The sequence below is a fragment of the Anabas testudineus genome, chromosome 12 (assembly GCF_900324465.2).
Source record: "Anabas testudineus chromosome 12, fAnaTes1.2, whole genome shotgun sequence".
Lineage (NCBI taxonomy): Eukaryota > Metazoa > Chordata > Actinopteri > Anabantiformes > Anabantidae > Anabas > Anabas testudineus.
Genome location: NC_046621.1, coordinates 1823016 through 1850018, shown reverse-complemented (window position 1 = coordinate 1850018; position 27003 = coordinate 1823016). Strand labels below are relative to the sequence as shown.

Sequence of the window (27003 nt, the reverse complement as noted above, 5' to 3'; positions counted from 1 at the left end):
GTGAATCATGTCAAGAATTCTCCGTGTGTGTCACCTGGGTGTTACCTGGAACTTTAGACCACGTTAAGCTTCCTCCCACTGACACTTGTCACTTATTCTGAGAAGCTGTCCGCTGTAGAGACGGCACGGCCTGTTTGCCTGAGGCAGTGGGTTCTGCTGTGAAACCACCACAGGTAACAGAGCAGCAGACAGAGAAACATCCAGACTGAAAACCAATAGAAACGCACCACTGTGGTGTTCCTCTTTTTAGCTGTTGTTGATTGGCTGATTTAACCAACAGCTAGTTGATGCAGATGGTGTCGTGATTTGTTTCCTGACTTCCCGTTCTTTGATTGATTTCTTGGTTCATTTTCCTTTTTGCTCCTCCCGTTCCCCCCTCTGCAGTGGTTCAGTCCGGTAACCACCTGCTCTTTCTGTGCACCTGTTCACCTTCCCATTTATCCTGACCTGCACCATTTGGCCCCTTGGCTCCATCTACATCTGCTGCTTCTTCTGGGTCTATTTAGAAGTAAGACAGACGGACAGCAGCACAGTGTCTTCACACAACAGGACAGTTTGAGTAAATGCTGTGTTCAGCCGCAGCTCAGGACTGTTTACAGTGTTTTCCATTATACATTTTCAAATAATGCCCATACATGCACTGCGGTCATTATAACCAAGCACAATCAATATGTAATCTGGCTGAATAATTCAGTGCTTTGCCTCACTGGCGATCATTCATTTGATTAATGTACAGTGACTAAGTCTGTGTCACTAACACACACATAAATTGATGGCATTAATTTGTGGTATGCACTCTGATGATACAGTAAACAGTGTAATTAAGCAAAAACACTGAAACAAATATTATCAGTGTGTAAATAGAAGAATACCCACAGAGCTGTGTTTATGTTATAATACATGTTTCTATACTCTGTGATCAGTAGGTTTTTGTAGTGAAGGTTCAGGGTTGGAGACGTCTAGTTGTTATTTCTTATGTAACCAGGTAGAAAACCAGCTAACAAATGAATTTGATAAACTTTAGTTTGTTCCAAAGACAACAGGAAACATCAGCAGATTGTTTTTACAACAAGGAAGATGATGTTCGTGAGAAGACGTAGTTCTGTAAAGTCAATATACTGTAGAGTACAATGATACAGATTATTTTGACGATAAAATGCACATTTGTTTGTTCCAAGAGCTTTTTACCCATAAATTAAGTGGAATTAATCTTAGTTCAGTTTTCCTGGTAAAATAGGTCAAATTATTAAATATAGATCTAAAAAGCTGTGGAATGATATTTAATCTCATCTGTTTTATACCAACTCTTGTGTGTTACATAGATGTGTTTAGAAGTAAAGAGAAGTTTATACACATTTGTGCATATTACACATGACAATACTCAAAATGGTGAAAGAGTGGTTCAGGGAGCAGGACACATCATTTTCACACATGGATGGACCACCTCAGAGTCCAGACTGAGAATCTTTGGGCTGTGCCGGAGAAGACTTTGTTCAGCTTCTGACTCCCATTATCAAAACAAGATGTTGGAGAAATAGTAATCCAACTCTGGACGGGAAGAAACGTGACATTGCAGAAGCTGATTGAACGATGCCACTATGTAAAAAATCTTTTAAAAAGACCAAAATCAACAATGTGTTTATTGGTCTTTAAATTATTTGTGACTGTGGTAAACTTACTGCTAGAAATACTTCTAAATACGTATTTGATGTGTATTTTTTGTTAGTTTGGGACTATTTTTATCATTCAGACATATACAGATACAATACAAAAAAAAACTCTTTCTTAGTGTATGAAAACACGGAGGCAATAAATCAGACATTTAGTTTCTGTTTTTTCTTTCCGATTGTGAACTTAACTGAACTTAAATATGTATTTAACAGAATTTTATTAGCATCAATGTATATATACAACATGTCAGTATGACAGTATTGAGACAGTTGATGTCGCTATTTTCCAAGTTGTTAACACGTTCATGAAGCATCACTGAACATCGTGACTGACGGAAACAAATGTCACATGACAGACTCTTAATATGGCGCCATAAAAAACACATTAAAAGTCCAATTCCATAGTGCTTCACAGCTGTGAAACAGTCATAAATACAAAGAAATAAACATGATATTGTGGTGTTTTAAAATTTCTTTAGCACAGTGTGAGATCATTTATCACCTGAAAGGACTTCATGATGTTTTACACTTGCTCAATAAATGTCTAAGTTGTTTTATTCATGGTTGAAGAGGAAAGTTCAATAACGTCTTGGTGGCAATGCATCATATATATGACATCCATATATCATGATGTCATTAATAAGTTATATAAGGATTTAAAGGTACAGTTCTACCTCTACCCATAATTTTCTCTCATGTGTAAAATGAAACTAAAAGCAGAATGTAATGATTTAAAATTCATTTAAAACCTATAACTGATTGAAAATAGCACAAAAACAACACATTCAGTATTAGATTTTTGAATAGTGGGTGATCATTTTGAATTTGGTGCAAGAAACACATTTAAAAAACAAGTTAAAAGACTGAAAAAGGTGTGAAATGTTCAAGAAACACCTGGTGGAACAGCTCACAATGGGGTGAGGTTCAACACTGTGAAAAACCGAGCAGACAAGCACATCAGCATCTTAAGAATAATGTTTCTCTACTTAAAATTAAAAATAATTTAGCAAATCACGGACGGTGTGTTCTCCAAGCTAAAGAGCACACAGTACAAAACACAGCATGGTATGGGGGAACATTAGTACACATGGGCATCTTGTCCATCTGTGAAATCAACACTTTTCAAATAGAGATTTTAAATGATTTGCAAACCACTGCAATCTGTTATTATTTACATGTTACACAGTTTGTCAGCATTTGGAAGCAGGGTTGTAGTCAGAGTTCGTGTTGTTAGCTTGTGTCTGTAGCACAACGAGAGAACCACAGTGAAGGTTGGAGTAACCCAAACCCTGTAGAACCATGGGAGTCTGAGTTCTGCTAAAGTCTGCAAAACAACCCACAACATTTTAATACACTGTACCTGCTATGGGATGCACAACCATGGAAGAAGAGACATTATCCAACTGAATAAATCAATATTATGAAATTAAAAGATGCTTTTCACCATAAATTGTCGATTTAGCAGATTTTAGCTCCAAATTGGTCACGTGTGACTTACCACCTTCATTGTGATGAGAAAAAGAAACGGCTACAGTTTCATAGTTTTATTTTTATAGTTAATGAAAAATAAAACTAATGTAAAACACTACACGCCGACAGGTGTGTTGAAAGAATTAGTATTGCACTTTTACTCCACTACATTCATTTTAATATCATTAATTACTAGTTACTTTTTGCAGGATTTAAGTTTTAAAAAAATACATAAACACTGACGTATCACTTATGGATTAACCTCCTGTCCCTGTTTATAAGTTTGTAAGTATAGTTGAGTATTTATTAGGGAGGTACTTTTACTTGACTATTAAGTTTTTGTACTTCATACATTTCTGAGTACGGTCGTTATGTTGTTGCAGGTTTTGACTTGTACGTCTCTTACAACCACGAACCATGAAGCCTTAAAACCCTAATTAAACAGGGACTTAAAGAAATGTTAAAGTGTTTAAACGTATCTCCACATCCTCTGGAGACAGAACGTTGTCATTAGCAGACGATAAGCACCACACTGAATTATCACACCTTTCATTACCTTTGAATTATCAGTGTGTGTCCACTGCAAGACATAAACTGTGATAAACAACACATCCTGTGCTTGTTCAGTTAATTATCACCTTTTTTTTTTATTTTTAGGATATTGTGAGAAACGGGGTGTTTATGTGACGATACAATGCTAAAACACTGCCTGAAAGTAGAACTTGTCAGTATTTGTTTGGTTTGGGTCAGAAGTCACTGAAGCAGACAAAGATAATTATCTTGAAACACTGTGACAGAAAGCAGCAATGCTAAATTGTCTGATTCCATTATTCTTTATTCTGTATGTGCTCGCAGTCAGTCCCACCCACTCTCCTCTGAAACAAGCAGGCAAACATTATCAGTGCTTACATCGACTCCCAGTGTCCTTTGTTCAACCCTTAATATCAAGCTATTTCAAAATAAAAGCACAGCACTGGGATAAAACCACACAGGAGCAGAGATAGAAGAAAAAGTACATACAAGGCAACACTGAGTGGTTACTGAGATCTTCAGTTAGCCTTTAAGTGTCAAAGATAGGGTGTTTGTGTTTGGCTGAGGAGCCACTGATGTCATGAGGGGACCATAAATTAAAGCACATTTGAGCTTTTATGCACCAATTTGCAGCAGGTTGTCAGAACAATGGTGAGTGTGGCTCCTACAGTGAGAGTTTAAAATGGAGGAAGCTTTTATGGCCAAAAACTGAGGTTCTCATTTCATGTATATGTGTCACAGTATAGAAATAATAATGTGCTCTTGGTGAAATTGATTATGGCTTAGGTTAGTCCTGATCGCTGACCAGTAGAGGTGTTGGTTAACATGCAGTCTGAATGTTAACCCTGTCAGCCTCTTTGTGTTGACTAAACACCAGAGAAGGTTTGAAAGTGTTACTGTGGGTCATGGGAGCACATCTCTAAGAAGATCAACCACAATCATTATCTCTAAATGAGCTGTACGCTGCTTTATCTCACTGCCATTCAGGGTTTGGAGATTAATTCTTCTACCTCTCTGTCCTTCTGCCATTTGACCTCTTTATTAAGGAACTCTTAAGCTCCTTTGAAGATTGAGATGCTTCATGAATAAGTTTAGTCTTTACTGTGATTTCGTCTTAACTTCAACAAAACATCATAATACTAATTAAGAATTTTCTTACAGTTTCATCACTAAGATGAACCCTTAGGTTTAGGAAGCTTTGTGAATGTGACTCCAGGTTATTATGTTAATTTGGAATTACTGTTAGATCTGTATGTTGTATTGGAAGAAGAAAACATGCATTTTCATTTGAGTTTGACTTTAAAACAACAAGCAATAATATTGGTTGAACTATTACTGTACAAAAAACTGAACACCAGTGTTATCTTACATGTGTCATGTGTCTAAAGTACCGGAAGCTTCAGTCCAGTAAGTTTCCGTTCTTGTCTTTCAAAAAAGATAAGATGATGCATTTTTTAAATTCATGCAGCAGCAAACACAAACACACGCACAAACACACGCGCACACACACACACACACACACACACACACACAAACCCAAAACCTCGAGTCCCGAGTGAGGAGGGTGAGCATCTTCATCAGGGATTCAGCTTGTCATCGGGGCCGGTGCCGAGTGCAGACAGTCTGTATTGCTTTGGCAGAGAGCACACTGAGGAGGGTGCAGCTCACTGTCCATTGTGTTCATTAAATACTGCACATAAATCAAAAACTCAATAAAAAAAAGGCTATTTGCAGATTTGGACAAGTCTGACAAAACACTGAGTCCAGTTCACTCAGAAAACAGCAGCAGAATGTACTGAAGGGTCTCACGTTAACGTATAGTGTCGTGTTCATCTGCTCACACAGTTGCCAGGAAGCTCATAACTTTAATTAATAAATGACTGAATTCGGCTGGATAGTGGTCACATTGACGCCCTCCATGTGGGAGACTGGGGTTAAGTCCTGTCTGTGGCCCACCTCCAGTACGGGTCCTTAGTCTAGACCTCCTTACCCTCACCCTGTCTTGTAAGTGTCTCTGTATCCTGTGTCTGTAAGTCGTATGGAGACAAGTTAAAGGGGATAAATGTAAATGTTGTAAGAATCCCTTGCACCTGTTCTATACAGGATCCCCAGGTTGAGAGAGTTCATTATCTTTTGTGCCTCGTTGTGGTTGTTCCCCCTCTTCTAAAGAACCCCCACACTGAAAGAGTTTGTTGTCTGATGTGATCTTTGTGGTGAGTTTGTTCAGCTTTGCAGTCATTTTCTGGTTTTGCTTGTCTTTGTGATCATTTTAATAAATAATTGTGCATCTATACTTTTCCACTCTGATGATGTAAAAAGCATTATGTTGCATTCTTTACAGTCTTACGTTTAATTTGGCTAAATTCTGCCCAAACTCTGTGAAAACTTGAGCTGCAACCTGAAACACATCTGTGTCATCTTCAGAGGGGAAAAACAACATTAAAGGGAGGAAAGATTAAAGGAATTGGGGGAAATGCACAGCTCAGCTCATGATCATAATCATTTGTAGTGTTTGCAGCTGACTTTCAACTTTCCTGCTCCAGTTTTTCACAGTAAAGCCTCTGGCCATCCAATGAATAAACAAGAGAGAGGTGTCCACAGAGAATAAGGAATACACAGCTCAGTCTGTCATAATGTACACATCCAATGTCCCAGCTTTGGATGGAGGCAGGAAGAGAGAGAGGAGAGCGAGAGGTGGAGGCACAGAGACGAGGATGCTCACATTTTCCCTGATCTTGTGTTTCTTGAGTGCCCATTTTATCTCCGATAAAGGACACTTAGTGGTATTTGTTCTCTTCCAGTAAGACCCTTAGGCAACTCTCCTCTGCTCCCATGCAAAGACACAAACACAATCACACGTGCACTATCGTAGTTTTGTTTGTACATGAACTTACTGAACACAGACCCTGTATCCTCATGATTTCCGTTTCAAAATAGAATTAAATCATTCTTTGTTAGAGTCACTGAATATACAATTACACTGTGTTGTTAAATAACATTAAGATAATTGATTTAGCCACTTTACTGTGGCTTTCTGAAATTTCTTTGTTGTCAGTGCAGCTCTGTCTCATCTAACTGAGGCACAAGGAGAAGAGAAATGTACAGGTGTTTACGTCCTGCAGAAGGTCAATCCCAGTCCACAACAGAGAGATCTGTCTTTTTTATTAAAGGTCTTTCTGTCCAGTGGCAGCACAAAACACACAACACTGTCCTCTCTAGAAGAACGTACCCTTTGTGTCCCTGCACAGTATCCTCTTGAAGGCCTTCCTGAAATCCTTGTTAAAGATGGTGTATATCACTGGGTTCAGGCAGGAGTTGCAGTAGCCAATCCAAAAGAAGAATTTGAACAATGGTTCCGGGATGCTGCACGTCTCAGGGCACACGGCCTTCAGAGAGTAAGACAGGAAGAAGGGGAACCAGCAGATCACGAACACTCCCATCACTACAGCCAAAACGAAGGTGAACCTCTTCTCCCTGTTCACCATGGCTTTACGCCGGGAAATTGGTGTCCCCTGAATTGTCGGTGGTCCCTCAGGTACTAGTTTGGTGCCGGATGCCGTTGCCATAGTGTCCTTGTATCTGCAGGGCGGGTTGAGCACCTGAACATTGAATCCTTTGCTTTGGGGCAATCCCCCAGTTTGCTCAACGGGTGTGTTGACCTCTTCTCTGTCGTCCTCTCTGAGAACACCCTGCTCACTGAGTTCCAGCTCAGAGCCAGAGCTGGAGGTGTTGTCGCGAAGCACTTCTCCTCCGCCATCCAGACATTTCTGGGACTCTTTGTGCAGAACAGCTGAGAGGATTTGGCTGTCACATTGGGGATTTGAAAGAGAGGAGCGGGAGGATTTTTGGACTTGAACAGCACTTGAATGAGGAGGCTGAGTGTCCTGGCTCAAGGTGCTCTGAGGTGGCTTCTCGTGTGAAGACGGGACAGAATGAGAGAGAGGAATTTTGGTCTGAACGTTCTCCTGTTTGCTGCCAATCGTACGTCCTTCATCCCCATTCTGTTTTGACTGATCAGACGACTTTGCTACAAGTTCTGCTTTATTCTTGTGTCCTGGCGGACAGCGAGTGTGCTGCTTAGCGATTTGATAAATCCTCACATACACTAGAATCATTATCACACAGGGGGCGAAGAACGAGCCAACGGTGGAGTAGAGGATATACCAGCGCTCGTTGTTCAGTTCACACACTTCTTCGCCTCCTTCACTCTTGTCCAGGGTGAGAAGAGGGGGGAAGGAGATGACTGCAGAGATCAGCCAGACTATGATAATGGCCGCCTTGATGCGTGAAGAAGTACGTTTGGTGCCGTAGGACACAGGCCGAGAAATCGACAGGTAACGATCCAGAGCTATTGCACACAGGTGGACAATAGAGGAGGTACAGAAAAGAACATCCAGAGCCAGGTAGATCTCACACCAAATGGAGCTAAATGCCCAGTAACCCTGCAGCTCGTTAGCCAACGAGAAGGGAATAATAAGTGTGGCTACTAAAATATCTGCTGCAGCCAGAGACACCAGGAAAAGATTCTGAGCCCCCTTCAGGGATCGAGACGTCAAGACAGCAATAATAACCAAGATGTTCCCAACAATGGTCAGGACCATCATGAAGGTGATGGCGATGGCAAAGGCTGCAGTGGCTTGATGGGTGTAAGGCGGGGTCCTGGCGATGCTCTGGTTGCAGGGTCGGGTGCCGGAGATGGAGCTGATGTTCCTGCTGGAGGGACCACCGAGCTCTGACAGGCAGGGGACGTCTGGAGCAGCTGCCATGGTGGTGATGGTGACCAGGAGGAACTTTTACTGTCTCTTACAGAGTGAGAGAAAGAAACACATTAAGTACCAGTGCAACTACATGCAGTTCAGCTTCAGTGCCTATAGAGTTTTGTGGAGATCTAAACTGAGAGCTGAACTTCCAGGTTCTGCTCCAGAAATAAGAATTATCCCATAAATATAAGCTGATAACTAGAAAATGGCTTCAAATATGTAAATAAAGATGGAAGGTCTTTAGAGCTACTATCTATCAGTACACAGTCTGTGAAGTGTAGTGACGTCAAGGTGTAAAGTACTCAAGTATCTTGAAAGTACTGCACTTCTAGTTGCTGTACATCAGTAAGTGTACTTAGTTATTTCCCACCACTGCTAGTTAAATGATTTCAAACTCTCTCCCATTATAGAGCTGAAGTGTGTTGTGTGTTTCATTTGGGATGGAGGTGGAAGGTGTGGGGTTTGTTGCCTCCTCAGGTGCACAGTGTCATCAGAATAAAACCATATGCTCATTTCTGCAGCTCTGTCTTATATGTTTATATCTTTAACTGTGCTCAGAATTTGCTGGTTTTATTTGGGAGTATATGAGCTGCCTCGTCTGCTGCTTGTAACTCCAAATAATGTGTAAACGTTGGTCAAAGTGTAACTGTTCATTTTCTCTCTTCAGTTTATTTGACAAGCAGAAATCCAGATGCTGCCCACATTAACATGTGGCTGGACTGAGGAAACCAATAAAATGGGTGACAGTAAGAAAACTACTGTTAGCAGCAGCATCCACAGCAAATAAAAAAAAAATCAAATCAATCTCACACTGTTCATCAAAATCCTGTCAGATCGATACTCACTGGGATGTGCAGGTCTCCGCCGCAGCAGAATGAATGCGTCATTCCATGTCAGGGACTTTCAAAGTTTATTTTCTTGCACGACAATGTAAAATTAAAAAGTGCGTGTTCAGTAAATAGAGACAGGACGTCCGCTCCGGATGATTGGAGCTCTGAGACTGAGCAGAGAGTGTAAAAAGCGCAGGACAAATATAAAACTCACTGGTGCGATCAGATGTGTGCAGAAAAAAATCGACGATTAACTTTTTCTCAGTTCTCAGTTCAAGAAAACACCTCACAGGTTTGTAGATGATAACAATAAAAAATCACATGATCTCAGATGAAACATCAGCGTCTTGGGATCTTCTTTATATCCCCAGTTTGCGTTTGCAGTCCGGACGCTGGAGAGCGTCTGATCACTCAGGGAGATGTGGAGGAACTGATGTTACCGGATAAACGAGGATGCGCTTTTACGCGCAGGAGCTGTGCGCTTCATTTCCACTCTGGGGATCAAATGAAAGGTGAAATACGACACGATCAATATCAAATAGGAGGAACAGGAAACGGGTGTGACTTTTAATGATACAAGAAATATTTAATTTATCCTTTTTGTCACAAATTCAACCGACGATTTTAACAGGAACAGCCCATTTCTGCCTCCACATAAAACTAAGATCAATTAACAACTATTCTGATAATCAATGAATCGTTTTTTGTTCCCTCTGGTTCCAGCTGGTATCTTTACTCAAGTATTATACTGTAATGCTGATGTTGTAGATCAACCACATATGAAGTCCTTAGAATCAACTCTAACTTTGTTTTTTGCATTTACATTCCTACCAGCTTCACCCCTTATTCATGTTCAGTGTGAATTAGCAAATATTGAAGATCATCTTCATCTTCTTCTTCGTCATTTTATCAATTTAAAACTGTCTTGACTTAAACTTAAACCTAAATCTCATTTTGACAGCACTGATGCACAGACAGTACATTTATTTCATTTTGAGTGTGTGCTGGTCTTTTGCAGGACAAGTACCACGCTAACCATATAAATATGTTGCTCTGATGGTCTAAAATGCCTCTGTCGTCTTTAAAAATCATGAGAAGTGAGCAGAGAAGTTTCAAACTACTCTTTTTTCTGACCTTTTACATTATTAATCACGATTAATCAACCATGAAAACAGTTGCTGCCTTCTAGTTGTTTTGTTTCTCTTGTGATGAACTTCTCTCTCTAATGATGGCACCACGCACATCATCTATTTCTGCAACACAATAATCATCACTTAAATCTGTTTCAGCATAAATTTCACACATCCTAATGGAGAACTCTCCATAACCCAGATACACACATCTTCATCATTTTCATGCTACTATTTGTAACTAAAGTGCATTTGACCAAATGATTTTCTTTAATCACCCTCCACACAATGGCTTCTGTAATTAAAAGACTATTAGACCCTGTTTCTCGTTCTTTTCATTTGGTTTTGATGTAATACCACAGTTTAAACAGGAAACAGTGCCAGTGTTATTGTGAATATGTAATATGATGGAAATGTATGCAGGGCTGCAGGGGCTGATCTGTGGGTGGAAACATGGAGGAGACACACAAGATGAATGTTCATGGTATCTGCTGTGTGGGAATGTCGTGATATTTGTGACAGTCAGTAATAATTCACTTATATATTGTAAGTTTTCAAATCAGCTCATTGGACGCTGATATCAATGTGATCTTTACAGTTTTCTTCATTTAATTTTATTTGGATAGCACCAAATCCCAACAGAAGTCCCGTCCAGGCACTTTACAGTGTGAGCTTTAAGACCTCACAGAGTATAAGCATATAGAAAACACAACAATCCCAATTAGGCAAGCTTTCTTAAGTTACTAAGTACATTTACTTGCATTTTCTTTTCATGCTACTCCATTACATTCGAGATGGGGATGTTGTACATTATAATTTAGGATATTTGTAGATAAATAAATAAATGAAGTTGTATTTAAATAAAGTATTTGTTATTAGCCTACCCAACAGTGACTACAAGTAGGCTGGTTAGTGTAGTGGTAACATCAATGCCTCCCATGTTGGAGCCCGGGGGTCAAATCTCAGCTCTGGCCTACCTCCAGTAGGGGTCCTTAGGCAAGACCTCCTCACGCTTACCCTGCCTACCCTTGTATTCTACTTGTAGGTTGCTTTGGATAAAAAGTGTGTGCTAAATGAAAATGTATAAAAGATCTGTATTTTAATCTGTAGGCATCTTTTTGACAACTGTTGAAGTGATTCTGGTTCCACTTCTGCTTATATGAGTGCATGAGTAATAATAAGCCAATGATATAACATATATAGCCGGTTTCACTGACTGAAGGAGTGTCCGAACACAGACACAAAATGCAAAACAACCAAAAATTGTTTTGCATTTTTTGTCTGGTCGCTTTGCATCTGCCATCTGCCACTGCCGCATCACGATGTGCAGATGCTGACATGTCAAACTAAAACAGTGAGCAGTTTATAAAGTTTAATGTGATTTAATACCACCAGAACCAAAACAAGAGGAATGTTTTCAGCTTTTTCTCTCTTTGGTCTCTGATAGGTATGAAGCGTGATGCTTCCTGTTCACACAACATAAGGTCAGTTTCTCTTCTAAAAACAGGTACAAACTAATTTCCAGATGTAACTTTAGATACTGGAAACATGTTTGATGTTATCATTTTCAACTTTAAATTCCTGGGAAAGGTACTGAGTGTGACCTACAAAACCTGTAATGAACTTTTAAATGCTGCTTTCCATCTTGTTGTGGTTCTGTGATACCGCACAGAGTGACAATGTTAAGACTGAACGGCTTTATATTCTGTAACAGATGATTTCTAGCAGTTCTGTGTTCCAAGATGCAACACGTCAGCTTGTTTTTCCAGTGTACTGCAGCCCACATGGGCATGAGAGCAGGTAAATGACGCCTACAGATGTGCAGCTAAGACACTGCTGAATCTTTAAAGCTTTTCTTTTATCATTAAGAAATGTTCTTAATGTCTTTTTTAGGATATGGCTCAGAAACATTGGAGCATTTTTTGTCTTTAGACCTCGTTAAGACGTTGACTTTAAAATCTTAAGATGCTTTCTAACCCTCCTCTTTTCTCCCACTGCACACATGGAATTCAAAGGATTACCGTGTACATACAGACTCTTCTGGTCCCTCTGTCTCCACCCAGAATATATTTCACAGCATGTGAGAAATCTAAGAAAACGATTCAGACCAAGTCACACCACAAGCACAATCTGCAATATCAGTGAGTGTCTTAGCTGTACATCTGTGCCCATGTGGGATCCGGAGCATGGGAAAAACAAGCAAACCTGTTAAAACACACATCTGGTAGCACAGAAATATCAGAAATGATCTGAAACCTGCTGCTGCTGCTGGACAGTGAAGAAGCTGGTTGTTCTGTGCAGATCACAAAAACCATGAAGCTCCAGGACAAAATGGGATAATAAGCAAATATCTCACTTTCTGTGTCTGTGTGAGTAAATATGTATGAGAGCATATACAGTAAGATTTAAAGCCTGTTTCATATATAATTAACATGTTAATTTCCTGCTCTGCATACAGGCCTGTGTGATCAGACCTGGGTGGAACAGCCTGTAAACAGTCCTGGATTCTCTGGTCCCAATGTGCCTGTTTATGTCTGTAGAGAGTCTGAGCCTGGATGTGGTTTCAATGATGAACATTCATTTTTTATTTTCTGGTTGTATCCTGTCTAAGTACTACAGTAAGTGCTAAATACATTTGAAGTGGTGCTTCTGTTGTTGTTGGAGGAATTTTTGCAGTTTTTGTACATTTGCCCCTTTGAAGACCAAAACCAGACCAATCTGGCTCTTTTTTAAATATAGTGTGTTGTGTATGCAGAAATGTTCAAAAGGTTATGATTATGGCACATTTACAGCCCATGAGTTACATAATAATTAATCAGTAAGTATTTGCATTAGTACAAAACTGTACAGAACATTTGCTCTGCCAGTGTCAAAATGTTAGATTGTCAGGTGAGAAATGGTGGAATTATTTTGATTTATGTGACCTAGTATGGACCTGATTAGTTGAATTGTTACTGCACCTCTCTATTATGAACTCAGGTGTGATCTCTGCTGGGCTAACTGCGTCCTCCGGTGGTAGTATTTGGTTGGTGCAGGGCACCAGGTCTTTGTTTTCTTACCTGTTTGCCAACAAAGTGCCTTTTTGTAGCTTATGTATCGACCCCCTCCCTGTATAATACACCTTAATAGGCTATTCCATCACCAGAAATGTTCCCCAAATGAAAATACATTTGTTTTATTCCTCTCACAAGTTCAAGGTGAAGTGTTTGTAGTAGAAATGTATAGTTCAGTAATTACAGCCATTACATTCATTTAAATAAATAAATACTGCAAACAGACATAAAATGATTGCAGATGCCAAAGTACTGTAACAGAAACTATAAGAGACACAAATCAAAAAGGTGGAGGTTTATTTGCACTGTAAATGCCCTTGATATGATTTTTGTTGTGATTTGGTGCTATATAAATAACCTGAACTATTTCTTAAAATCTATTCTGTCAAAAATTGTTTATTTCTGCTATTTAGTCCAGTCTATCTAATCGAGTCCATCTTTATTCAAGCTGACAAAATAATAATCCAAAATAATCATACAGTTGAATCAACACCTCTTTAAAAACTGTTAAAGAGAAACTGAAGATTGTCTTCATGAAGTAAGATTTATTTAACAGTTGGATTAGAATGAGAAATACCTAATAAACTGACCACTACAGCTACTGTTTATTCATATTTTGTCCTGTTGACCTGCATGTAGTAATAAACCCTGTTATTAAAACTGGAAATGTAATGATTTTAATAATAATTCTAGCTCTGTAGTTGATGAGTAAACAGCTTCATCTTCATTATTAAACTAATGTTTTTAGACCGCTGCAGTTCTCACGAGGTGTCGGTGATGCACATGCGCAGTTGGTGGTGGTGTGAAACTTCCGCAAATAAACACGAAGAAGAAGACGGGCCACTTCCGGCAGGAATACAAACACATGGGCTGAAAATCTCTGCAGGTAAAGTTGTTTCAGCTTGTATCGATATTCTTTTAAACCTTATATTCTGTAAGGGAAATATAATGTTTACTTACCTTTGTAACTTTTGTCTCTTAAGTTGACAAAATGCCGTTTTTACTGAAAAACGAAGGCAACGTTATGTTTAGCTATCTGCTATGTTACGTGCTAGCAGACTTTTCAAGTCAAGTCTAAGATTATTTACAAAGCCAAATATTAGTTTACAAACTGTACAACATACGCTACCCTCTGTCCTTAGACTCTGGAAAAGTATAAACTGTCTTTGTATAAAAGTGTCTTTTTGCATAATAATTCCTATGAATATTTTAATGGCAGCACCATTCACTGACTTAGTGCTAATAACCATGTAATTTGTAATAGGCAGGATACAGAAAAATGTTTACCCATCAACCAGCAACAGAACAAGACAATTCATTAATATCATAATTGATATTAATTAAACGTGTTCCAGCTAAGTAGGAGTCTCTTGCAAGTTGTTTTCATTGCTATTACTTACTCTACGTACTACTCTTGCACCTAATGCACATTTTCTTTGGCCTCAGCCACAAAGTTTAGTAATGACAAGGTGGGCAAGAGCCAACAATGTCCATAAACACAAACCAGCAGAGGCCACTCCATGGAATCAGCTGAGAGTAGCAAGGGGAGGAAGAGGAGGTCATGCAGGCAGGTCTGGTGACTCTGCTGGTTCTGAACAAGGACCACAGAAAGACTATCTGAGAGGGACTCAGCCCAGTGGTTCTTCTGTGAAAAAGCCCAATCGGAAGAAGAAGGACTACATCAATGAAGATGTGAATGGCTTCCTGCAGTACCTCCAGCAGACTGGACAACCGCTGCCCAAAGAGAATGAAGGAGCGAGAGAATATGAAAAGGAGATCAGGGAGGAGGTTGAAATCGCCCTAAAGAAAGACAAGAGGAGAGAGGACAGAAGGATAAAGAGGCAGAAAGACAAGAAGAACAACATGGTGAGTGATTTCAAACCGAACAATTCATCACATTGCTCTCGTAAAACCCAAACAATAATCATGCCTTTTTTATGAAGATATTGATTAGTAAAGCTTTAAGTTATAAAACATTCAAGCTAAGCGGGATGGTTGGTACAGACCTGTTCATTCTGGTTTCTCTATGTATCTCTCTCCTCAGCTGTGTTTTAACTGCAGGAAGCCTGGTCACGGTTTGGCAGACTGTCCAGAGGCAGACAGAGATGAGGAGATGGGCCGAGGCATCTGCTATCGCTGCGGTTCCACTGAACATGAAATCCAGAAATGTAAAGCGAAAGTGGACCCTGCTCTAGGTGAGAATATCATGGAGACTGAAAGCTTCAAACATTTGGAGTAGATTAATATTTGCCTTAATGATGTCAGAATGTTTCTCTCAGGTGATTACCCGTATGCAAAGTGCTTCATCTGTGGACAGACTGGTCACTTGTCACGGTCCTGCCCAGACAATCCTAAAGGACTCTATGCACAAGGTATAAACACATACTGTAATATTAAACATGTTTTGCATATAAAATAATGTCAAACTAGTGTGACTGATCATCTCTGTGTGTGCAGGAGGCTGCTGTCGTGTTTGTGGTTCAGTTGAACATTTTCAGAAGGACTGTCCAGAGCACCAGGCTGCAAGTGAGTGCCTGCTCTGTCTTCAAACTACTACACTGTGTTTTATAAGGAAAGAGAGAATACACGTATGCTGTTATCAGAATACATTATTATGAACTCATTTATATGGGACATTTAGGGACATTTATTATGCAAACGGTCAGTTCTGGGGGTGAAGGGTGAAGCTCATCATTAACAGTTGGTGTCTGTTGGTTAGGAGAGTGACTTACAACATGTTTGTGTAGTTTGTGAATCTGACTTAGAACAATTAGCCAAAAAAGCCTCAAAAAGAAATTTAGAACAAGGATATAGAAATGTTCTTGCAGGGTCACTGTTTTAACCTGTTTCATATCCGTAAATAAAATGATAAAGATCATCACTCTGATTCATCCAGATCCATTCTGGTATTGTACGTATTAACACGCAGATCTGAGAATCACGACTACAAAACTAGTCCAAACCAGATCAGGTTGAAGAAAACCAAGTGAACCTCTGAAGATCTCTAATCTGTGTTTCTTGTCTCTAATACCTCCCTCCCCACCCTCTTTCTAGCTAACTCTGTAAAAGTTGGCTGGTTGTCCAACAACATGAGTGCAGACCATGAGGAAGTGCATGTTCCAGTGAAGAAAGCCAAACCCAAACAGCCAAAGGTGGTGACATTCTGATCTGCCTAGATCCACCTGAGCAGCATAGACTCAGCAGAAGAAACTCCTCAGCAGCATCACATGGAATTCATATATTTATCCGTGACTACCCTTAGTCGCTGAACTCTAATAAATGGACTTATCTCCATTCACATGCAGTGAAGTTGTTCATCAGATACCTTTTGAGTATAATCAAAGTCCTTTTTATTAAAGGATTCCTTCTGTATATTAATTTTGATATTGTGGTGCAAATATTTTGGTCATATTTGGTTTTGGTTCACAATTGTTAGTTGTTAAACTGTTAAACTAAACAAGTGCTCTACTTACTTTTTCACTCTCCAAAACTGTGGGCCCAAATGGAATTTGCCATAATTTACATTAAATCTTTTTATCACTACCATGTATTTTGTCATTTTTAAATAATGTACACAGAATGAGAACAGTTGAACAGTCACATGGATAATTAATAAAAGCTGCCTCCATCTTTCCAAACCACATATTTAATGCAGACATTTAATTATTTGTTTATTTAGCTGACCAATCACAACTTAGAGGAACAAACGTATAAGGTCTGTCAACCAATGGGAAGCGAGAACGTTAGCGTCTCCGTGCGTAATGTGCGTCACTTCCGTTCGTGGTTTGTCAATAAGTTGTTGTCGTTGTTTGTTTTAATCAAATCAAATAATCCAGTTTTTTATGCTAAGTGTGTTATTTAATTGTATTATATAAAAATATAGCTATATTCGTTGTGGCTCTGTTGAGGTCTAGCCATACCGCTGCGGACCACAGAGGGCGTCCTTGCTCCCCTCTCGTCTTCTCCATTCACGTAGAAAAATGGCGGAGAGGAGCTGTGGAGGCTGCATCGGCTGAGTTGCTGGCACAACAAACGGGCGCACACACACCGAGGACGGAGGCGCTGGGTAGGAAGGGCGCTACCGTAGGAGCCCGGCAAGGTGAATATTCGAACCGGCACCAAAAAAAATCATTTTATTTTTTGTCCTCGTAACGAGACGCTGGAGCTGAATGAGGAGCCACGAAAACAAGTCGGACATGAGCGGGGTAAGTTCGCTCGTTAGGGCATCAGCAGCAGCAGCACCGAGCCGAACGGCGGCAGGTCAAGAACCACAAACGACAGCTGGCTAAAGTGGATTATTACTCTATTTCAAAACGAGATCAACAACATACCTGAGTGTGAGCGTCTGTTAAAGAAATAATATCGCAATGGACACATTTAACTGTAAGTTTGTGTAGTTACAGTAGCTGCAAATGAGCCGTTTTGTTGAGGAGTGTTTTGCTAACATTAGCTAGTAACGTTATTGACAGCTACTGCTGAGGAGATGTAGCAGCGATCTCTTATATTAACGCACAAAAACAAACATATGAGTTTATCTGTTTAGGAGGTTCATCGTTTAAAGTCTGCTATTGATGTGCATTTAAGTTTAAGTGGATTTGACCGGTATTTAAAGAGCACAGAGGCCTGTCTCTCTGTGCCTTGACTGGAGGTTTAAAGGGCTGGAGAGTTGTGGGTGTGGAGCCCGCATGGTGCTCTCCTCCTCAGTGCCCCACCCCGAGCACCGGTGGAAACTAAACTAAAGTTACTTTTAGTTCACTACAATTCATGAGAAGTAAGGCACTTTTGTAAAGTAAGTAATGTATTTGTTTATGTTACTAGTCAATTTTATAGATGCCGATTTGGAATACAAAATATAATTAACCAAAAAGTTATGATGTGTAATTATAGATTATCTATCTGGAAATGTATAAAGGAGAATAAGTCTATTTCACGTTTACTTCTTGTGCTCTTTTGTTCCACACAAAGTCTCTACCTGACTTTACACTTAGTTTTTATTAATTACTAAAATTTTCTCTTCGCCATATTTTTCATCTTTGAAGGTTTTCAGCTTTCTGCACAGATGTGAAATTAGTTAATAATACATATTTTCTCCTTTTTTATTAGTTTTTACTTGTATGTAGCCCCAGCATTTGTTTTTGATTGTGCTAAAGTAAAACTGTAGTTATGGCTGTTCATTTAAGACTTAATGAGACTTAACATCTGTTTGATGCCCAGAGAAATCACTTGCTTGGTGTATTACTTGTGATTCAGTAATTAAAGTAAATTTTAGAGCAAGTTTTTAGTACTTCAGCTTGAATTTAAAATGATATTTCTGCTTGGATTTGAGTACTTGTAGGCAAGTACTTGTACTTGTACGTCTGCCACAGTAAAGCCCACGAGAAAGTGATTACTCAAGAAAAATTTCTTCTTCTCAAACTCTGAAAACTGAAACTACATGTTTCTCTTTGTGCATTCACAGGATATTGTACACAATAGCCATTCAGTCACTCTTTTAAGCAGCACCAACACTGCATCACCAATTCATGATAAAAAGACGATCAAGCTGACACCAGATGGAATGTGCTCTCCAATAAGCTCACAGCAAAATGATGGTTCAAGGCAGGGAGAGGGTAAGTACCTTTGCTTCAGCTAGCTGATCTCCAGCTGAGAGTTTTTAGTGTGTAAACACTTCACAGGAGCGCAAAGATTATGTAAGAGGAGAAAGTGAGAAGAGTGACACTTTTATTTCTTTTTCCCTCATTCCTTACAGGCTGGAGACTTGGTTCTATCAGTAGTTCAACAAAAGACTCAAAGAGCCAGTGTGTATCCTGCTGGTCAGATGAACAGCCATCACCTACACAGCTCTATTGCTCTCAGACCTGCCTTCGCTCTCCTACTCAGGGTTCCTCCCTGCCTCTCAGTAACAGCCTGTCACACAGTCTCCACACCAATATCAACAACAGCAGCTCTCTCCAGAGCCGCCAGAGGAGGAGGGAAGTTCGCCCCAAGGTCATAGGAAAGAAACAAAGAATGTACGCACATCCTCATTATTAGTACATTTTTATGTCCTGCCACCACCGTACTTTTGTGATGTAATGCTTGTCCTATATGATATATAGAGTGCATGGTTTTTGTGTGGTGCTAAAACTGATTTAAAAGCTTTTGTAGTGTCTACATGGAGACTATGCAGCAGGTTTATGCATTTAGTTGTGTTTTCTCACTTTACAGGACATTTTCTAAAACCTGCATGTGTTGTCTTTAGTTATTTGCATGTTGTCTGAAGTTGCAGTGTGTTGAGATTTCAGGTTTGCCATACATAAAAGCATTTTGCATCCTATTAGGGGAATACTGCATGACTGTTGAAGAAGAAATAACATCAAATTACATTATGGTGTGAAAGCTGTTGACTTACTTATTTGAATTATCTTTTCCACTAAAGTGCAGCTGGGAAAAACTCCCAAAACCGAAAAGTCACTGATTACTTTCCAATAAGACGAAGCTCAAGAAAAAGTAAAACGGAGCTAAAGGTGAGATTTTATTTTCTTATTTTATCATCTGTGGTCACAGGAATATCACGTTTGTAGTTGTAGTCTCTTTTCTTTCTTTCTTCCATGATCATTATGGTTTTCACAGTAGCAAACTTTTCTCCCTTTGAATAGACAGACTAACAGATTATAAGATGCTTGTGATACTAGTTAAGGCCAACAGTATGCTGGATGTATCACAGTAATCAATTTAGTCATGATTTACACATGAAGTGGTATCTGTAAATTTGTGGAGACTGTTTTAGAAGTAGAAAAAGCAAGAACCAGCTTTCTCAAAGCTTCTTGGTTTTTCAAAGCAAGTGCCTGCAGGTATGTATGGTGAGGTGTAGGAGTACACACACTTTTAGCTAAGTAACATCTTATATAACTTTTCTATCTTGTGTGATAAAGATTTGATTTTCTTCAGATGTTTTCTATATAGCAGGTGTTGTAAAATGAGTCCAGGTCAAGTTATAATCTACCGAATACAGTGTGTGTATAGGATATTTAGCATGTGTTTATGTGAAAAAGAGAAATCCAATGTGATCATTTCCAGTAATAGCATCTCATGTTCCATTTTGTTACCAGTATGAACAGAAGAAGCTCATAGATGATCTCATCACAAATGGAATAGAGAAAGGAATGGAGGTATGTTGAGTTTTCTGCATCCATCTCTAACATCGGAAAGCTGTTTAATGAAGCAGCATTTAAGAGGTATAACTGTCTGATCATAGTAACAATGGAAATATCTGATCCCCAAAAGGCTTAGCTTTGGCTTAGGCAGAGTATTTAAACATACAAGACATACACATTAAAATTAAATGGCATAATCCAACGGATGACATTGCTGTTGACCTGTTGAAGTTGTCTCATGATACATGCTTTGTTCTAATCAAATATCTCAATTACAGAGATAATGACTCAGCATTTAATGACTGTGTTTACATGCACTTTAGATACGTTTCTCCAGGAGAATGCTGACTTCTCTGCAATGTATTCATGCAACCAGGTTTCTGATTAGAATTCTACAAGTGTGCATGAGCATTAAAAAAGACTCCAGACAGGGAAAGCAGTAGATTGACGTGGTCACATGAGAGTAGACACTATTAGGTGCAGATCCTCTTTGTATTTAAAGGATTCACATTGTGCTTTTCGTGTTCAGATGTTACTAGCAGTATCTCCTTACAATGAATGTATCACATGTTTTTGTAGGTGCAGCATATAGAAGGAAAAGGGAGAGCAGTTTTTGCCACTCGGTGTTTCCAGAAAGGCGAGTATGTGGTGGAGTACCATGGAGATCTGCTACAAATAACTGACGCCAAAAAGAGGGAAGCAGAATACGCTCAAAACCCTGCTACTGGCTGCTACATGTACTACTTCCAGTACCTTTGCAAAACATACTGGTAAGTTAAACCAGTGCACCCTCTCTTTTTTAAATCAGAACTCCATTTAAATGTACTGCCAAAGTATGACCTGATAACATAGTCACATGTTAAAATACTCTTAGTCTGATGGTTACAAAACATTACAAACCAAAATGTTGCACAAGAGATCTTTATTTGCTCATTTCATACTTGATGATGATAAAGACTCTAATGTCTAATGTCACAATTTGATGTAATGTGAGTAAACAGTTAGTAATCTAACCAAAAGTCACCACCAACTTTGACACAAGGCTCCTGAAATGTTTTTGTTCAGTTTTGCAGTTTGAAAATACTTTAAACAAAAAATGCTTAACATCTGTGAAAAATAGTTTGTTCCTGGCTTTTATTACTTTGTTTTGTTGTCGTTGATAGAGACAGATTTGAAACGATATAGGTGACTTTGAAGAATAAGTCCTGTTATGATGATTTAAAAAAAAAAAATAGGTTGGACCTAGTAACATTTACTTGTCACCTCTGACACGGCAGAAGTCTGAACTACAAGTGTTCAAGTAAAGACGTGAGATCAAAATGCAAAATGATGAAAGGTCTTTTTCAGTATTAACTCCTCCGCAGACTCTTACACCATGCTTACTGTGTCTTGCCTATGCAAGCATAACAACACACAACTACCATATGCTGTCAATACCATGATATGACAAATTGTTATCATGCAAAGGAATTACCATATAGACGATACGATGCACACTCCCTGAGCGTCTTTTTCAGAAATGCAGCAGAGGTGCAGCTGATGTGTGTGTTTACTGTGAAGCCAACTTCTTTCCTTTTAATATAGAGGTTGCTCAGTCAGCTTTGTGATTTTATCGTGCACGCAACGAGTAGTTTTCACACGACAGCACAACAAAAATAAAGTGGTGTTGGAGCGTTGCCTCGTTAATGCGGTAACCTCGGTGGCAAATAAACTGTTCCCTATGAGTGTTTGACGGTAAAAGCCAGCATGTGATTTGACAGTTGAATGCTTTTAATGAAGTGAAGTAGGAGCAGCAAGAAATGTTGGGTTAGTGTTAGCAGTAAATGAGACAGTACCAGGGGCGAATAGTGAACAGTTACATGAAGCAATGACAACTACTAAATAGAGGGGTGCAGCAACAACATCCTCTGTCCACTCTGAAGTGCATGAATATGACCGTTTTCTAGTACAGAATTTGATGTGACTGTTTATTTTTCGTGTCAACAGTGTGGACGCCACAAAAGAGACTGGTCGAATGGGTAGGTTGATAAATCACAGTAAAAACGGAAACTGCCAAACCAAACTACACGACATCAACGGTGTCCCTCACCTCATCCTCGTCGCCTCTCGTGACATTGACGAGGGCGAGGAGTTGCTCTATGACTATGGAGACCGCAGTAAAGCCTCCATTGCAGCTCACCCTTGGCTCAAATATTGATTGAGGGGTCCTGGATAAAGAAAAGGAAAACGTACAGTAACACACAGTGTTTCTCATTTGCTAGTGTACAAAATGCCTTAGAAACAGAATGTGAACCCTTTTTGTTCCACTATGTAGGATGGGTGGATGGGTTTAGTGAATGTTAACGGGAATGTGGGGGTTGATCGGGTACTAATCACAGTTCGATTGAGGTCCATCTGCCTTGTCAGATACCTACTGTACTTTTATTTATATGTGTATATGAAACATTCTGGTTGTTTTGCTGCACATTTCTTTTGTACATTTTGTATTACCTGTAGACCAATGCTTCTACAGCATGCAGGTGGTAGTTAATGCTCTGCGTTTTTATACTACTTTTTTTTAATTAGTAGTTAGATACTTAGCAATACTTCTATTTATGGCCCCAGAGCCCTTCTGGATGAGCAAGAACTATGAGATGCAAATTACAACCCTTTTTTAAAACACATACTGTCGAGTGAAATTTAATTTCAGCCATTTAACTTCACACATTTCACTGCTCTATAGTGGGAGTGTAGTAGTTTACCAACCTCATGGTTCAGTAGGAAAAATACTGAGTTGCCTAAACCTATTTGACCTTGGATCTTAAGTATTTTGTATAAATAAAATGTTGAACATACAAAGACACAGGATTATCTAGGATTAAAGAAACAGGTCACATTACTATTTGTCCTCTGTTTTCATGCCTTTTTTCAGTTTTTAGCATATATAGAGTTCTTTTAATATTTAAAATGCACAATGAATTTGAATTGTGTTGTAAAAGTGGACAACTAGATTTAATTTTATATTCTGTTAAATTTTTCTAAATGCAAATATATATGAAGGTTTGTTAGGTAATATATTCATCATGGTTGATATAAATGGACTCAAGTATTAGGACAGAACCATAACATCAACTAATTAACAAGATTAACCAGTCAGTGTTTTTAGCCATCTTAAACTGGCGACACTGTCTATGTTACTGCACTATGTAAATATATTTATTTGTACAAACTTTTTATCAGGGGAAACCAAAGTGGTTCAAAAGTAGCCAAAATTATCACAATACAGCCAAAACCATGTTTTACACTTCTGTTGAAATGGAGGGAAAAAAATCCCAGCCTGGCAGCTCTGGATGGTGGGTGGATCTTGTTTCCTTTGGACAGAGATAGGCTGCAGCTCAGCTAAATGTACAAGCTTAACATAACTCCTGTCTGTAGCTTCATATTTATTGTGCAGATATGAGAGTGGTATCAATCTTCTCATTTATTCACACATACAAATACAAAGTCTTTGTCAGAAGTTGGGCTCTGGGAAATCTGTGGTTGTGTTGAGCACGTTATCTACGTGCTCTGCAGCAACTGGAGACTTTCTTTCTTGTTCTCTTGTTTTCACATTTTGTTCCTGTTTTTTTTCCCAGTCCCAGTAACTTATGTTCCTTTAAAACTGGCTTCAATTAAGATTAGCTCTTACCAGGCTGTACCTGTGTGCTTCTTGTCATTTAGCTGGGTTCCTGTTGAATTGGCAGTGATGTGTGGGCAGTACTCTGCAGCAGAGCTGGTTCTCCATTGACCACAGATGAGGGGTGCAGAACACTTCATTACTATCAGCAAGAGGGAAATAAGCATCTTTCCTAAAATATTAAATCATTATTTAAAAATGAAACAAACTATTGAAAACCACGTTGGGTGTTAACTTAAGTTCACATAAATTGTGCTAATGCACATGTGTAGCTGTGGGTTCGGTCAACTATTACACTCCTTGCTGTATATTGTAGGTTTTTGCAGATTTTCTACACACTACCAGATTTTCCATGTGCAGTATTTAACAGCTGAAGAGCCAACAGGTCATTGTTTTACTTAATGTTTTAGTGGGTTTTCCAAATGTTATATATATATTTTCTTTTTTATGAATTGTAGCCAAAAGCCCAGATAGTTTGGTAGTGTTTCAAATCACATACTTACTATTTATATTTTCAGTTATCTTGATTAGTGTTTGATGTACTGTTGAGAAATTATCTTTTGTTGTAAGATAATTGTTATAACGTTTATACAGTATTTTTGTTTTAGGTAGACACAAATCACAATACCTTCTCTCACAAATGACACAAATTATACACTGGCACTCTATGTCTTATTTATAGTACACTGGGACGCAAAATATTTTCATTATTGCTTAATTAGCCATTAATTCTGTTGATTAGTAGTGAATAAATGTCCACCACATTTTCAGAAATCTGTCTTTTTCAGATGTGTTATTTTGTCCAATCAACTTAAATATATTTAGTTAAATAAGAGAAACAGAGAATCAACACGTTCTCCCATTTGAGGAACTTAACCAAAAATGTTTAATATTTACTAGCTTTAGAAGTAATTTAAAACAATTGTGAAAATAGTTATGTAATGAAACAGTATATTACATAATACTCTAATCATTTTTTGACTATTTAAAATCCTATAATACAGAATCGTGTTGTCTTAATCTTACAGCATTATAGTTTGAGTCATGTACTACCGTTGGTGTGCATCTTGGAAAATAGATCAAAATACACAAAAACATTTTGATGAATTTTCCAGTTTAATATTACAAATTAGCTTTATTTAAAAAACTCTAGTTAGTGTCTGGTACACAGACTTGATGTAAAGGAAGAAGTTTCTGATTTTAAAGAAAGGCTGGTGGTATTATGTGTTTCTTAATGTCAACAGATCCCACGAAAAGACCAAAATCACCCAGTCTGTGGCACAGACGATGCACTTACAGTACTGTTAATATAGGGTATCACCATCACAAACAACTGGCTGAAATAAAATCTATTTTCTCTAATTTCATCACAGTTTACACAGGTTTTGTCATTTGTTGTCCAGTAGAATAACAAGTTTTCACTTGTTTTGATGGACAACACGTTCTCTTCTGGATTATTGATAGCATTTCATCCATTTTCTCTTAAAGTTGATCCTTTTCTATCAGACGTTTGGTAGAATTATTATCTTAAAGCTATAATTTGACAACATGGATGCACATTGTGTTGGTGGGAGGGAAAGGTGTTATATTGTCTATTCTCTTAATGCTACATTTGATGCTGGAGCCACTTAGCTTAGCATAAAAACATTTAGAAACATTTGAAAAGGGCTAACCTGGATATGTCCAAAGGCGATAGAAGCTCCCGGCACCTCTGAAGCTCATCAACTAATGTCATATACTGTATCTAGCATTAATTAGTCATCAAGTTATTTGTATTTACAGGTGGTAATAGTTTGCACAGGAACAAGCTGTTTCCATGCTGTTAGTCTTTATGCTAAGCTAAACTATAGCTAACTATATTCAGCCAACAGCATCGAGCATCCATCTTCTGAATTTACGTCATGTTCACGTTATGTTGGAGGAAAGAAAAAGAACGAAGGGTTCCCACAGAAACGAGCGAGGAAATGTTGGAGATTAGCTGCCCATCAGCCCAGCCTAGTTTAGCTAACTAGCTAAGTAACGTTATTGGTGTGGTGAACAAACTCGAGCAAAACAAACTAAATAAACAAACCTGTGTTCAACGATCAGACTAGCAGATAGTTTGCTAAAACACTTTAATTATATACATGAACTGATAATATAACTTGAATGAAATGTAATAATGAATTTCTTTTTTATTTATTTGTAGCAACTTGTGTTTTTTTGTTTGTTTGTTTTTTAATTATGCCAACTAGTGACCTGACTGTTGTATCAAATACTGTTTATCTTCTTCACTTCTACACTTCTATGGCGGTATAGAAGTGATCTTCCAGCGTAGTGGTAAAAAATTATTACATTTCCAGAATATTCAGTATATTATTGAATTAATGATCCTTTCAAATACCATGGAGTGATAAGTGTTTATACTACTGACCCAGTCATATGTATGAGAGAACGTAATTGTTAGTAGTATACTGTGTGTAATACATGAAGATAGATTTTACTTTAGTAGAACTGTGGGAATTTCATTTTTCATATTTTCTTTTGTTATCAAATACATCAAACTTCTGTTTATTCCATTTTTTATGTGAAGCTAAAGCAATAATATCTGAGGGGTAAAACTGACCTGTTGGCCATTTTAGGACATGACAGATCTTTGCTGTTGTAGCATTGAATAAATCTTAATGCTGGGGTTTAGGTAAAGAAGAATAAAGGTGTAATATGCAAGAAACAGGAGTGGGCCTCTGATTTGTTCTTGTATTTTAAATTAAATGAATTTGCAAGATACT

General features: G+C 38.5%; 3 protein-coding genes across 5 annotated transcripts; 2 read left to right on the top strand and 1 right to left on the bottom strand.

Moving 5' to 3' along the window:
* Positions 1-5166: 5166 nt before the first annotated feature.
* On the bottom strand, positions 5167-9660 carry LOC113159673 (alpha-2A adrenergic receptor). The gene is made up of 2 exons (XM_026356496.1): positions 9277-9660; positions 5167-8473 (listed from the first exon to the last, which is right to left on the bottom strand). Exon 2 carries the CDS (start codon positions 8435-8437, stop codon positions 6887-6889), a length of 1551 nt encoding a protein of 516 aa, XP_026212281.1. The 5' UTR covers positions 8438-8473; positions 9277-9660; the 3' UTR covers positions 5167-6886.
* A 4571-nt stretch (positions 9661-14231) lies between these two features.
* zcchc9 (zinc finger, CCHC domain containing 9) lies at positions 14232-16987 on the top strand. Its single transcript, XM_026356498.1, has 6 exons — positions 14232-14330; positions 14891-15310; positions 15489-15639; positions 15724-15816; positions 15902-15970; positions 16499-16987. The coding sequence occupies exons 2-6, from the start codon at positions 14906-14908 to the stop codon at positions 16609-16611; spliced, it is 831 nt and encodes a 276-aa protein (XP_026212283.1). The 5' UTR covers positions 14232-14330; positions 14891-14905; the 3' UTR covers positions 16612-16987.
* A 262-nt stretch (positions 16988-17249) lies between these two features.
* kmt5aa (lysine methyltransferase 5Aa) lies at positions 17250-26947 on the top strand. 3 transcript variants are annotated; one of them, XM_026354216.1, is made up of 7 exons: positions 17250-17649; positions 18903-19053; positions 19194-19455; positions 19863-19950; positions 20536-20595; positions 21160-21350; positions 22567-26947. In XM_026354216.1, exons 1-7 carry the CDS (start codon positions 17614-17616, stop codon positions 22775-22777), a joined length of 999 nt encoding a protein of 332 aa, XP_026210001.1. In that variant the 5' UTR covers positions 17250-17613; the 3' UTR covers positions 22778-26947. The 3 variants fall into 3 exon arrangements, with proteins under 3 accessions (XP_026210001.1, XP_026210002.1, XP_026210003.1); XM_026354217.1 differs by having other exon boundaries at positions 17252-17543; XM_026354218.1 differs by lacking the exon at positions 17250-17649 and adding an exon at positions 17660-17827.
* Positions 26948-27003: the final 56 nt, after the last annotated feature.